Source organism: Sinocyclocheilus rhinocerous, unplaced genomic scaffold (assembly GCF_001515625.1).
Source record: "Sinocyclocheilus rhinocerous isolate Xijiao unplaced genomic scaffold, SAMN03320098_v1.1 scaffold1338, whole genome shotgun sequence".
Lineage (NCBI taxonomy): Eukaryota > Metazoa > Chordata > Actinopteri > Cypriniformes > Cyprinidae > Sinocyclocheilus > Sinocyclocheilus rhinocerous.
In genome coordinates, this window is record NW_015632722.1 from 666,614 (window position 1) to 681,626 (window position 15,013).

Here is a 15,013-nt window from a genome sequence, read left to right on the forward strand (position 1 = left end):
TCTTTCTGCTCAGTTTCTGAACAAATCTGAGGTGCTTTTTCCTCGAGTATGAGCTCCATATTCTCACTATCATGCTATATGGGCCATAAAAGTCTAATGATCTAAATATGATACAAAACATGATTTCTATGAATTCATATATCAGACTTTACAGGCTTAATATTCATTGTACCTTTATGATGGAACAAAGATCTATTCTTATCAAACTTATTTGTGTTAAGGCCCATTCACAGCCTGAACGGTAAGTGCACTGCAGTTATGACATCTGCTTTAAATGCTCAAGGTCTTTAAAGTCAGGTGGACTCAGATGGGCTGGTAATGTTTTTGTTGTTCGTCAGCTACAAACAATTCTGAAAGTGATTCCAGCAATATCGCTCCAGTGTGCCATTATTGTTATTGTGCTGTGGACAGCTACAGTCCTTAGTGAGAACTGGCTTTCAGCCGCCTTTGAAAAATGCAAGATTTAAAATTGCACATCTGGCAAGACGCTTTTATCTAAAGAGATTTGTGGTGCATTCAAGGTATGCATTTTGCAATTATCTGTTCCCTGGAAAGATGTTAGTTACGCAAGTTTTACATTTCAAAACCAACAGAATCCTTCATCTAAGCATATCTGCTACTTTCAGCAGGACAGTATCCTCAGGCCGTGTCATTAAGAAACGTATTGCTACAGGAAAATTTCAACAAATACATCCTTTGTGGAAAATGCTATTAATGTTTCACTAATATCACACATTTGTTTAATGATGAATTAAAGCAACTAAAATGCTTCCAAACACAGCCTCAGTCTTCAACAAGCGTAGTTTTTCCAAATGATTACTGAAAAGTACGACAGAATAGATTTGAATGATCACAGTGCTGAACAAAACAAGCACATCAAAAGGAAGAGTCAAAGACCGTTCTGAAATTTTGAATTTTTTTCATTGTTTTGTTTCAAAATAAAGATCACACATTGTTTAGAGACAATCTACAACTGTAGTTACAAAAAATAGTTGCCCAGGCAGAAAGCACACACAGCATCTGTTACCTATACACATTATGGTTACAAGTGTGCCTGCATAAAGAGAATCATAGGAAATATACACAAGGCTGTTTAAATATACACCAGAGTGTTCCAAATCAAAAACCAATGGCCAGTATGTTACAATCACTTACAAGTAGACAAAAGAATGGCAAATCTGTACACACCTCCGACTCTGACCAAGGGCAGTCGAACGCGTCACACACATACACACAAACGCGCCTGCCCAGGAGCGAGGGAGGGACTATAAAAGATCCTAAAAAAAGAAAGGGATGAGTGGAGGTGAAAAAGAGGTGGCTGGTGAATGGCTAAAAGCAGAGTGCGCACTTTTCTCTGTTCTTTGTACATCTATGCAGTAATAATTCAAAGGGCTTCAAAACCAACAAAAAATCTGATATTACAATTTACAATATATAACAACTCATAACTCAGAAACCACAACCAAAGAGGTGAGAATTTACACTGAAATGCACAAGATTTTCTTTTTTCCATTTTGTCTTTTTTTTTTCTCATACCAAAAAAGGGCTGTAGAAGCGAGTCCACATTTACATTAGCGAAGGTTTACAAATGTACAATTATACAATCAGAAGTATGTATTCACTACAGGGGAAGATTATAGATACAGATTGGACATCAAAAACCAGAAAAACTACAAAGTTTTATATATATATTTATATATATATGCAAAGGTCTACACCAAGTATGCACTAAATAGTTTATAGAAGCAAGACCAAAAACGTCTCCCATGCTAAATGTCTGCGTGTTAGCAATAATGTGCGTGTGTGTGTTATGACAGAATATGCGCATTAGAAAGGTGTTGCGAAGCAATAAAGTGTTTGCGCAAGCCTACATGATCGAACGTGGGATAAATCAAATATTCTCTCATTTCATACAGGACCAAAAAAAAAGGACCATCATTTAGGTAGTAGAGTGAAAACAGAAAGAAATGCTAAAAGGGAGAGGAAAAAAAAAAAAGTCACAACAACCCGGGGATGACTCAGTGATGAGGGGAAGGTTTCATCCATTCCACCCCAACCTCCCTACATCGTCGGGTGTGGACAAACACGCTCACACACACACACACACACACGGGCATCCTAGATGAGTTATGGGAAGGGTTTACATGATGCCATTAGGGGGTGCACAGAGTGGGCCGAGGTCAACGCCGTTCTTCATGTAGTACTTCTCCAGCTTGGCCAAAATGTGCTTTCCGTACGTGTACTTCCTCAGCGTCGCAATATGGGGTCGGATCTACACAAAACAACCAACAATCATTGTTCAGTCACAATTCATTGGTGCTTTGGCACAAACAGGAAAAGAAAAAATATTGCTAACTGAATAGAAGCCGCACCTTGTGCATTACAATCTTGCGTTGTGTTGGCTCAGCCACATCGATCATCTTCTGCACAACGTAGTTGGCGTACTGGTCCTTCATCATGGTGTATAAGGCACTGTGGGGCCCGTCTGCCATACTGCACACCTCATCAATCAGCATCGCCCTCTCAGCACGCAATGAGTGGGTCACGCACTTTTCCACCACGTTACTAGGAAATAAAAAAAACAAACACCCCTAAATAAGACACTTCCTCCTGTGCGCCTTTGTGTGGCGGATTATCACGTATGCGTAAATGCTTTGTGCGCACCTGGCAAACTTATGCTGGCTGAGCCCCAAAACATTTCCACGGATTTCAGATACAATCTTGCTCTTGTCCTCTGCGCGGCCGTGCTCCAACACGTGCTGAATTACATAATTCCCATACTGATCCTATATGGGAAAGGGGAGGAAAAAAGGGTTTTGATGAGAGGAATGGATGAGATCCTGGGTCAGTACAGAAAGAGAATGCTTCATAAATTACCTGGACCAGCTGCTCGGTGTGTTGATGTATTTCCTCCAGTATCGGTAGAGTCTGCTCAGGCAGGCAGTGCTCCAGAATACGCTGGATCACCCGACAACCATATGGGTGTGTGGACAGAGCAAACACCTGCACAACACACATAGTTATTAGTTAAACATACACACATAAGACGAAGGTTTTAAATACATTTCAAAACAAGCCATTTCAGAACCACGACTGGATGATAAAGCAGTTTTCTCGCAACACATACAGGTTACAAACTGCATGTTAGTAGACTTTTCTATCCCCAGGACTCATTTTATATAAGAACATGGGGCCCATAGACTACTTATTCACTATTGCAGCCATTTTGGCCAGTGTGGTCCACTGAAGAGGAAACACTGAATTTGACAAGACTGCAGATACATAAATATTTGACAGGATTATTATTATTATTTTTTTTTAAGTTTAGTAGTTCAGATTGTTACTTTGACTATATTGCTATCCAATATACTGCAACTTTGGCTCCAACACACACACACACACACACACACACAAATATTAATATATATAATACATATAAAAGGTGTCTAATAAATTCTACACTACTGTTGAAGTGTTCGGAGTCAGTAAGATATTTTTGGGATGGAAAATTAATACTTTTATTCAAACAGTATGCACTAAATTGATCAGATGTGACAGTAAATACATTTATAAATGCAGTTTTTTTAACTTTACATTTATCAAAAATTTCAGAGGAAAAAAAAAACATCACTGTTTACACAAAAATATTCAGCAAAGCATACAGCTTTGCCAAAGGATTCACATGAATAAAATACATTTTTAAAATATATTAAAACAGAAAAGTTATTTTAATTTGTAATAATATTTTACAATATTGCTGTTTTTACTGTATTTTTGATCAAATAAATCAGCCTTGGTGAGCAGAAGAGACTTATCTAAAAAACAAACAACATTTTTCATTAGACAATTACTATAGGTAATTTTGTTCTTCATTTGTTATACTATGCCTCAGCCTCTCAATAGCGCACTGCATTTCAAAAATCAGGCCCTCCATAAATAAACCACAAAGGTTCCCATGGTACACACACACTTCAAGTCCTTCTATTCAAAAAGATAGCATTTCACACGGGTCAATACAGACACACCTGTCCTTTGAAGGCATCAATGATGAACTGAAGAGCATGAGGCTGGACACACTCAATGCATTTCTGCACAACATGATTGCCATTTTGATCCTTCACACACTTTAACACATGTCCGTCAAGCTCCCGAACCATCTCATTCTGCAAAAGACACAAACAATTTAGATTCAATTCATACACATTGTGTAACTTCAACACAGCAATGTGAAGAATTATAAAGTGAGCGTGCAGTCCTTCATAAACTTACAATGACTTGTTGGTCCGAAGGGATAAACTCCAGAGCTTTTTGGATCACTCTACAGCCATACATCTGCAGTGCCAGGGATAAAACATGGCCACGGATCCGCTCAGCCAGCGCCAACTTCTGGTCGAGACTGCCAAACTAAACACATAAACCAGATGCTTCTCATCATAATTGACATCAGGTACACTTAATAAACATAACTGATGAACTTTGCACTGGCACTGTTATTTTCCTGCTTTGAAACATCCTGTATTGCATGAAGCGCTATACAAATAAACGTGACTCGACTTGCACAATTGCAGTACCAAATAAATCGGGTTCAAGTTTGAACCTGCAACTTCTCACATGTGAAACTGTGTGGTTCATTAGACACTAAAATGATGCATGTATCAACAAAAACTTTGTATTACCTCAAAGAACTTCTGGATGACATAATTTCCAAACACATCAACCATGAGTTGGTAGGCTGCCTGTAGTATCTCATTGAAGACCAACTGACGCTCTGCAGGACTTGCTCTCTCCAGTTTTAGCTGGATAAACCTGCACACAAACCATTTTTATTTATTATTCTCACTATTATTCCAAGTGGTAACATCGGGGTCCTGACTTCCTGACATCTGTGAGCTGTAGCAGACATCTGCATTACCTGGAGCCATGCTGGTCCTGAGAGAACTCCATGACGTGTCCTGCGATTTCTCTCAGCTGCAGGTTGGGGTAACGGTTGTTTCTGAAGTCCTCAAGCAGACGGCTACGTCCCGATGGCATCACGTCAGACATGCCGTAGCGTAGCCGTGACGAGGGGAAGAGCTGGCTGCTGGGACTGAAGAGAGACGAGCCTGTGGTGGCATTGCGGAACTTCGCCTCTGCTCCTGGAGCTGCAGAGATGAAACGCCCACTGCCATTGGTCAGTCCACCTGAGAGGGAGGAGCCAGAAGTGGGCATCCATTAGATTCAATTCATTAAATATTTTTGATGAAAAGATAACTGAAACATATGTGTTGTACTCACCAAGGTTAAGACTGCTTGAAGACCCATGAGTTGAGAGCGAGGGTGGTGGGGTGAGTGAGTGGGAGGGGCCTTGGTTTGGAAGAGGCATGCCAACTGGGCCAGGGGAGGAGCTAAAGCTGAGGCCATTGTAGAACCCCCCATGGCCAATAGGGGTGAGGCTACTGGGTGTGCGCTTGTACAGATCAGAGCTACCCGTCAGGGAATCTCGACGGGACCCACTGGAACTGGAGTTAGCCACTGCAAAACGAAAACATAATACAGATAATTAAATGCAAAACATTTGAGCATTTGGAACGAATATCATTTTTGCTACAGTTTTTCCTCCAGTGCAGTGTGCTTTGAAGTTCACTTAGTTTCACAATTAACATTATGCAGGACATTCACAGAAATTACTTAAGTCACATTAAACAACATTCGCAACCTATTTCTGATTTGAAACTCCTAATCAGCTTTGGCGACAATGCCAATGAAATAACTTTTCAGAAGCAGCAAGTTATTACATTAATGTGGAAGTTTTTTAAAATAATTTATATAATTATATAATATTCCATAATATAATATTCATAACCAAATTAAAGTTTGTTTTTTTATCAAATTAATGAAACTTATTTAATAAATCAACATTCAAATAAAAATGTTGTTGTATATAAACATTTAAATTGCATAAAAGGCAGTTTTTATATCAACTAGCACTAATTAAACATCAATGTTTTGGTTAATGATTTCGGCACTTCAAAACTTTTCCAGATGAACATTTTAGGATGCAGAAATCACTACCAGGAATGTGCATTTAAAAAGCAGTATTTTATGCAGATTTTAAATTAAAGCAATAGTCCTCCAGCAATATTATAGTGTTTTTTATTGTCAACATAACTGAACTTGAGATCACAATACCCGCTGTGCCAAAACCCCCGAGTGCTGCTCCAAGAGTGGCTCCCAGAGAAGAAGATGGGTTGCCATTGAATCCAAGTGAGGTGCTTCCTGCCTGGGCAGAGCCTTGTGAAAATAGTGAAGAGCTTTGTGAGGAAGAGCTTGGGGAGCCACTCCCATAAAAAGAGCTTCCTCCCAAAGCCCCGCTCCCTTGCTGCCCAGGAGCCTGCTGGGAACTCAATGCACGGAACGCACCGCTTGCTCCACCACCAAGACCAGCATTAGCCCCACCTGCTGAGGCAGCAGCAGCAGCCACTGTTTAAAAAAAAAATTTAAAAAAAAAAAAAAGAAAAAAAGAAAAAAAAATTCAAAAACATTTTTTTTTAAAAAAGAGAAAGAGAAAAATATATTCAAATACAAGACTACACTTCGAAAAAGTTTAATGGTGGTCTGTTGACTGTGCAACCTTGATTTGTCATTTTCAAACATGTACCTGCTGCTGCTGATGGGCTGATGATAACCGAGGCAGGGGCCATAAGTCGAACTGGGCCACCACGAGCACCTGTGTTCACCACAAGTGCACCTGTCTGGTCATAATACGCAGCTGGAGCTAACACAGGATAACCTGGAATATAACGAACACATCTTCATTAGACATCATTCTAACTGTGAAAGTTTGATCTGTTAAAGGACATTCACACAGACTGCGAATAATTCTAATATGCCGATTTTTGTGCTCAGGAAACATTTCTTATTATCAATGTTGAAAACAGTTATGCTGCTTAATATTTTGTGGAATACATTTTTGCATTCTTGCTGAATAAAGCATTCTTTCAAAAGCAACAACAACAACTGTAGTGTATACAAATGACACAAATTAAATGTCCATTCCTATTTAGAATGTTATTCCTTTCCATCACTTTTCAGGCCAAGAAACCACAATTTTAAAATTCAATGATATTTCTGGGTTTTCTATGATTATAAGGTTAAAATTGATTTGTTATGTTGGCTTAAAAAGGAATAGTTTCTGTGTGAACAACCCATTAAAAAAAAACATATCAACAGTCCAATACCAGGTACGCCTGCTGCCAGACCCTGCCCAAATGCCAAGGCGGAATTCACAGCTGCTGCTGCTACAAGCTGCTCTGTCTGCTGACCCTGCTGTCCTTGACTGGGAGTCAGAGGGCGTTGGTTTCCACCTGCACGCATCACCTGGAGCAAACAAAGATCAGTGGATGATTTAATGTATGTTGTGAATTCCTTACATCAGTGGTCTGGTTGACTGAACTCTTACCTGCTGTTGGTTCTGCTGGGTCTGTGCTGCTGTCTGCTGGTTGGCCGAGTTGGAGGGGGAGGCAGCCTGCTGTTGGAATAGGTTAGCAGGATACACGCCCCATGGAGTGACACCATAGTACTGAGGGGGCATCACTGCTGGACCTGAAAGACAAACACACACGTCATATCTCAGATGAAGGGCCAAAGCACACTGTTTTCGAAGCTGGCTCAGGGGCTTTGATGTACACGGGATGCAGTCGGCAGCCATTTACTTTGCCTCTGTACTCTGCTTTAGGAGCATCAAAGCAGGTGTGTGTTTGTGTGTGGCTTAATGAAGGAGACTGCCTCAATCCTAGAGCTAAATCTCAAGCCCCTGGAGGACGCAGTCCAAACCCTCAGCCATCATGAGCAACACTTCCTCATGAGCATCCACTCCAGACTGTGACTGCTCAGTAGAGAACCCGTTAGTAACAGACCGATCCTGCCACAGAAACGCAGTCGAATGCAGTCTACATTTCTGTACTGTCATCGTACAAGTACAATGAAATCTGCTGCACTAAGACACTTTCAAATGTAAATTATTTATATATTTGCATACTGAATATGGCATTGGTATACATATAATATGCATTTATACTACCATTCATAAGTTTGGGGTCAGAAAAGTTTTGTTTTTTAAAGAAATGATTTTATTCAGCAAGAATGATTGATTGGTCAGCTGTAGAAAATACATTTTGTAATATTCTTAGTGTTTTATTTTTGCTTAAGCTGGTTGTTTTTTTTTTATGTTGTAATAACATGTAATTTATTTATTTGGCAAGCAGAAATGCTTAATACTTAAACAGAATAATCAGAAAATAAACCGCAATAGGGTGATCAGAACCTTAAAGAGCTGACTGTACATAATACCTTATTTTACTGGACTCATTAACATACTTTATAATGACAATCATTTCATACTTATCTTGAAACACAAACTATACATATTACATGTCCATCTCAAATTTCAACCATGAGCTCTCACCTAGAGTGGCGGCAGCAGCGAGGCCGGCAGCATATGGATCAGTGCCAGGTGGAGCAGCGCTGATGATGTACGGATTCGGTACAAATGCAGCTGGGGCCAAACCGAACACAACCAATAAGAAACCAAGTTCAATAAAACACCTGAAACTTTTGTCCACTAAGTCTGGAGACTCATACCTACAGTCAAACTCACCGATGTGTTGTTGTTGAGCTGCGGCGAGGGCGTACTGCTGCTGCTGGGCTGCGGTGAGCTGCTGCACTGCCAGTGCGCTGGGCCTCTGGAACAGCTGCAATACATGTTGCTTTTATTAGGCATGAAATTTATACTAAACATTTGCATTTGTTTACATTCATAAATGCAAGGCTTTAGAAGCACATGCAAATGTGACTAATAATTTCTAAAGAGACTGAATGGTAACGTGGCACATTACTTCAGACAGAGGTTTTACAAATTTAGCCTTCACATGTGTGGCCTCTGATAGCAATTAACATACCACAAATATTTATAAATACACAAGCTTTCCTTATTATTATTCTACTCTAATTACAGTCTTGTATGTTGAAAGTGCTAGCAGCATCAGATATTTACCTGCTGAGGAGAACTGTAGTCAAACAGGCCGACAGTAGCAGCTGTGGAGTCAAGAGGCAGCTGGCCTCCAGTGTAATCTGCAAACTGTAAAGTCTCCATGGAAACAGATTCCATGGGATCCAGGGTCACATTTTGGGTTTCAACATTTGAGAACTCCTCAGCTGGTTTTGGCCCTGCACATCCAGGCAGTTCTAGTCCACCCAATTCCACTTCTGGACCAGTCGGAGGGCAGTTACCAGGAGTACGACTGGGGGAGAAACAAAAGAGAGGTTTGTCTTCAACACATTTTAGAAATAATGAAAGTATACGTATGGAAAGCAACACAAAGAGAACTTTTAAAAGTTTGGGGTTGATAAGATAAATTTTTTTCGAAAGACGTTTCATACTCAATCAAGGCTGAATTTATTTGAACAAAAACAAAACAGTAATATTGTGAAATATTATTACTACTATTTATAATAATGGTTTGTTATTTTAATATATTGATTTAATTTATTCCTGTAATGGCAAAGCTGAATTTTCAGCAGCCATTACTTCAGTTTTCAGTGTCACATATTCCTTCAGAAATCAACAGGCTGTTTAATATTTTTAGTGAAAATTGTGATACTTTTTTTTTTCAGGATTCTTTAGCAAATATAATGTTCAAGAGAGCAGCATTTATTTAAAATTGAAATATTTTGTTAAATTATAAATGTCTTCACTGTCTGATCAAATATCTGATCAATTTAATGCATCCTTGTTTAATAAAAGCATTAATTTCTTTAAAATTACAATAATGATTTTAATAACGACTTGTTTTGATGGTGTATACCTAAAATCCTTAACGTCAACATCAAGTCCATTCTGATTGGGCAGTCCATTGGGGTTATCCAAAACATCCGGCTCTGGCTCCTGAAATTCATTCCGCTCGGGGTCAAAGGTTGTTTTGGGTTTTTGCTCCACCCTTTTCTCAGGGTCATCCACCTCTGAATCTCTTGGACCCTAAGAGAAATAGAAAGGGAGATTGAAATGGATATAAGGAGTTCAGGAGTTAAAGAAATATTTACCGCCCTCATGTTGTTGCAAATCCAGAGGAGTTTTTTTAAAGTTTGGAATAATATAAAGGTAGTAAATAAAGAATTTTCTACCTAAATGAACAGAATCTTAATAAATGATGAAAGAGACTCACAAAGGCTCCTTTGCGCAGACACGAGTCCATTTTCTCAGCAGGAGAGGAGCTAAGAACATACTCCACCATGGAGACGCCTAATCCACCACTCTCAGAACGTGGCGACAGAACAGATCCGGCCTCTCCGACGCCATGGAAGCCCTGGCCTGGTCGGCGCTGAACCATGATTGGCTGTGACACTGAGTGATCTAGAGAAAAAAAAAGGACATTAGAAAGAAAAATACTAAATATGTCAAATACAACCATCGCATCTTAATCACACACATACCAGAGGCTCCCCAAGCGCTGTCTCTCCACTGGTCCAGAAAGATTCCTTTTGGTCCATCTTTCCCCGAATCATCGCTTTCCCAAAACTTCTTCCCTGTAAGAAGCTGCTGCAGAGCGGGGACATCAGACAGAAACATTAATACATAAGCGCAAATGAAGCATCAGGCAGAAGATGAGGAAAGAAAGGACTCTCACCTCTCCCATGGCTCGACCCTCCAGTGCAAGTGCCTGGAAGTCATGGTTAAGCTCATCCATCGATCGTACCTGTGCGAAAAGTTATAAAATTATTATAAGATTTAATTTTATACCAGTAAAAAAAAATAAAAATCAGTGGTTACCTAGTCACTAACTTATACCTGGTTGTCTGCATGCATGTTGTCACCAGTCGGCCAGCGGTGTTTGCAATTGTTGTAGCCGGGCTGCTCGCCATGTTGCCGTTGGAAGAAGTAATCCACCATGGCGTCATCTTGAGAGCGTCCCGCTCCCTGTGTAGGGGGAGGGGCCTGAGGAGAAGGGCAAGGTTGGGGGGTGTGGCCCGCAGCACTCAGCACCACAGGCATGCTGGGTAATGGCCTGTCAGGGGGAGGCAGTCTCAGGTGGGGGCTGAACGAATCCTGCCAGAGCACAGCTTTCCTCTTCAACACACACGCTACGCTCATTCCACCAGAGACTGTAACACAAGAACAAACAAAACACTATTAGCCCCAACGGCATCTGGGATTGCTTTGCACTTAAAGTGTATTCAATTACCGTATTACCACACCTGTATATCTCAAAGCAGGCTGAGAATGAGAAAGCTCACAAATATTGCCAGAAATATAAACGGCAAATTCAAAACAAGCTTCAATTATTTTAAAGAAATCAACCCTATATGGATGTGAATAGTAAATAACAGCACAGTAAATCAGATAGAGAGATACAGAATCAAATGAATAGATTCCAGTAAATACAAACATAAAATAAAATCCCTGACCCATGAAAATATAGGGCAAAAGAAGAGAAGACACACATGGTCTGGGCTAGAATGAGGTCAATTCAATCCATCAGTGTGAGAGTCAGCGCTGGACTGGAAGTGCCCATTACTACATTGCGCACACTTGTTGAGGCTCAGTGGGTAAAGTAGAGGTTGTTGTTCTAGTTAATCAAGCAGAGCAGGTCTGTCAAAATGAGTCATTTCATTCTCATTCAAATGTGCATCTGATATCATTGTCACAGAATGACTTTGACATACTGGGAAAGTCAAGAGTCGAAACAAAGGAGGAATTTCCACTTGAACAAATTCTCCTGATGAGAAAAGGTCAGTTTGTAGCTTGATAAATATGCTCTTTGAATAGAGAACAAATATTACACCACATTCACAGCATTACAAAGCATCCAGCAGTATGGGGGAAAAAAACTGAAGCACTGTCACTGGGCTCACAAAATGGCTAGCCTGACGTCCCAAGGCTATTGTATCTTCCAGTCAGGCTACCAAAATATATCACCGTCCTGCCCGACAGGCTATCTTGAATAGTAATATAAAATTCCTTCCTTGATTCACATTGTTCACTCACTTGTAGGGGTGAAACGGATCGTAGTAGACTTGATTTTATTTGTAGCTTTGTTCTAGTTTATCTATGCTTGAAATTTGTTTATTTGTTCTTATTTTATTACTGACAGTTCACTTGTCTTTAAAAAATTTTGACTTTTATTAGGTATGCTACTAGTTTTTGCTGTGATATCAAAGTAATACTTAAAGTGTTCTTTTAGGGCAGGGCGATTTTTCCGATTAATTCAAATTTAATGTTTTGCCATGATTTTATTTTTTATAAATCGAGGAATCACGTAAATATTACCAAATGTTAGAATTAGACACTTTGACAGACAGTATGCCAATGTTAACAGTAAAGAGAAAAGAATGATCCAGCCACATGTCGGCGCACGTAATTAACCACTCACATGTGACGCGCTTTGTGAAGGACCATAAGTAGAATATCACTAGGTACCATTTACACTGAATGCGCTTCAAGACAAAGATGAAACGCGGGCAATGGAATAGAAAAAAAATGCAGAAAGATGGGAGTTGAGTTGAACTTCTTTTAACTTAGCACCGTGTTTTTAGAATGCCGTTTCATGCATGATATGCTGCAAGAGACGGGAGCGCAATGGTCAAGCCTCCTGTTTGGCTTATATCGAAATCCTCCGACATTCTTCTTTACAAATCCTTGATTTGTACCTCTAATTCGTGACAGTTGTTTTGTTTTGATCTCTCCGCTGCGCTTCCGCGTTTGTCTTTAAAAATTTTTGACTTTTATTAGGTATGCTACTAGTTTTTGCTGTGATATCAAAGTAATACTTAAAGTGTTCTTTTAGGGCAGGGCGATTTTTCCGATTAATTCAAATTTAATGTTTTGCCATGATTTTATTTTTTATAAATCGAGGAATCACGTAAATATTACCAAATGTTAGAATTAGACACTTTGACAGACAGTATGCCAATGTTAACAGTAAAGAGAAAAGAATGATCCAGCCACATGTCGGCGCACGTAATTAACCACTCACATGTGACGCGCTTTGTGAAGGACCATAAGTAGAATATCACTAGGTACCATTTACACTGAATGCGCTTCAAGACAAAGATGAAACGCGGGCAATGGAATAGAAAAAAAATGCAGAAAGATGGGAGTTGAGTTGAACTTCTTTTAACTTAGCACCGTGTTTTTAGAATGCCGTTTCATGCATGATATGCTGCAAGAGACGGGAGCGCAATGGTCAAGCCTCCTGTTTGGCTTATATCGAAATCCTCCGACATTCTTCTTTACAAATCCTTGATTTGTACCTCTAATTCGTGACAGTTGTTTTGTTTTGATCTCTCCGCTGCGCTTCCGCGTTCGTCACTTCTGAGCTCAGCCGACCTCATACGTCATCCACCCGGAACGGTTTACGTACGAGTTCGGCTTTGCGCCGCTCAGAAGTGACACACGCGGAAACGCAGTGGAGAGATCAAAACAAAACAACGGTCACTAATTAGAAGTACAAAACGAGGATTTGTAAAGAAGGATGTTGGAGGATTTCAATATAAGCCAAGAGGAGACTGGTTTTCCTTTGCTAAAGTAAGGAAATTTTGGTTTTCACGAGACTCACCGGCGAATGCGCAACGCTGACCCCATACGTCATCACTCTGGAGCTGCTTCCGTGTAAGACTGTTGGCGCAAGCTACATTAAAGTGATTATTACGTTTTGAATATGGATATTTTTCTTACAAAAACGCATCGATTCGCCACAGGAGGTCTTTGTTCACCCCACGGAGCAGTGTGAGACTTTTTTTTATGGATGGGCGCTTTTTATTCAACTTCTTTTGGACTGATGCATGCAACACCCGCTGAGTGGCATTAAACAGCTTGAAAGATCAAAGACAATTTTTTTATATAACTCCGACTGGATTCGTCTGAAAGAAGAAAGTCATATACACCTAGGATGAGTCTGGGGTGAGTAAAACAGCCTAATTTTCATTTTTGGGTAAACTAACCCTTTAAGAGCAGAAGTGGCACAAACCTTACAAAATTGGTTAAAACCTTTCATAAATTTGTTCATCACTGTAAGCTATATAGTGAAGATAGTTTAAATCTCTAGATCGAAAATTAAAATAATAAAGATAATAAAAACTAATAAAATCACAGTAATGTTCTGCAGGAACAAGCGTTGCGTGCACTTTGATCACAGTCAGTCTCCTCTTACTGTCATTTTTTATCCTGTAAAAGCGTCTGACATTTATATTCAGACAATTACACGCTGCTGTCCCTTCACAGTTCTTACTCTCATAAATTACTCGCACTGCATGTTGACTTTTAAACCTAAATTTAATGTTCAACAACAGATATTTCAGCACAATGAATGTTTTTGCGCTGAATATTGTCTCCCTCTCTACTGTGTTCCGTCTGTTTAACGCGTGTGTCCGCCGCGCCGGCGCTCTTTCAGTAAAGATTTCAGCTTAACGCAGACTGTCAAGTGCAGGCCTTTATACAAAAATGGAAAGGCTCGCGGGATTTTGTGACATTTACAAATAAGGATATGACCGTTAAAAAAGTTGTTTGCGCTGAGGTCGCACACGCGTATTCTGTCAAAGCGCCTGAAAGTGCAAGCCATTACGCTAATGCAATAGCTTGAAGCTTAAAATAAAGATTTCTCATGTTTTGGGCAGCTTGGATCACGTACCTCTTCTGCAGGAGCTCATTCTGTTTCCTCCACTATTTTTAGATGCATTTTTTGTCCATAAAAATGCGTTATTCAGAGCTGTAATTTGATGCGACCGGCTGAAGTTGGACGTGCACTGTGGGCAGACCCGACTAATCGATGTCGATGATTTTCATTATCGATAAGAATCGATAACGTTGTTGCAGCCCTAAAAATAACCTAGGTAATCAATGCTTTTCTGAGAGGAAAAAAGTTATCATTTGGGCCACTTGCATGTAAGGGACACACACACTTAAAAAAAAAAAAAAAGTCAATCTAAAACAGCAACTACCAATAAATTAAGGTTAAATTAAATTATGGTTAAAAAAAAAAAA

General features: G+C 39.8%; 1 protein-coding gene across 1 annotated transcript in view; it reads right to left on the reverse strand.

Moving 5' to 3' along the window:
- Positions 1-1,317: 1,317 nt before the first annotated feature.
- LOC107742842 (pumilio homolog 1-like) overlaps positions 1,318-15,013 on the reverse strand; it is a 21,905-nt gene continuing 8,209 nt past the window's right edge. Inside the window, exons 2-22 of the mRNA XM_016555902.1 lie at positions 10,823-11,136; positions 10,662-10,730; positions 10,468-10,573; positions 10,200-10,387; positions 9,843-10,012; positions 9,032-9,278; positions 8,639-8,729; positions 8,444-8,548; positions 7,439-7,581; positions 7,218-7,356; positions 6,638-6,769; positions 6,169-6,459; positions 5,275-5,511; positions 4,913-5,180; positions 4,677-4,806; positions 4,270-4,404; positions 4,026-4,163; positions 2,878-3,003; positions 2,665-2,786; positions 2,373-2,565; positions 1,318-2,272 (exon numbers count right to left, since the gene is read on the reverse strand). Of these exons, the coding sequence (XP_016411388.1) occupies positions 2,141-2,272; positions 2,373-2,565; positions 2,665-2,786; positions 2,878-3,003; positions 4,026-4,163; positions 4,270-4,404; positions 4,677-4,806; positions 4,913-5,180; positions 5,275-5,511; positions 6,169-6,459; positions 6,638-6,769; positions 7,218-7,356; positions 7,439-7,581; positions 8,444-8,548; positions 8,639-8,729; positions 9,032-9,278; positions 9,843-10,012; positions 10,200-10,387; positions 10,468-10,573; positions 10,662-10,730; positions 10,823-11,125 (3,465 nt within the window). The 5' untranslated portion in view covers positions 11,126-11,136 and the 3' untranslated portion in view covers positions 1,318-2,140. The remainder of the gene's footprint in view (positions 2,273-2,372; positions 2,566-2,664; positions 2,787-2,877; positions 3,004-4,025; positions 4,164-4,269; positions 4,405-4,676; positions 4,807-4,912; positions 5,181-5,274; positions 5,512-6,168; positions 6,460-6,637; positions 6,770-7,217; positions 7,357-7,438; positions 7,582-8,443; positions 8,549-8,638; positions 8,730-9,031; positions 9,279-9,842; positions 10,013-10,199; positions 10,388-10,467; positions 10,574-10,661; positions 10,731-10,822; positions 11,137-15,013) is intronic.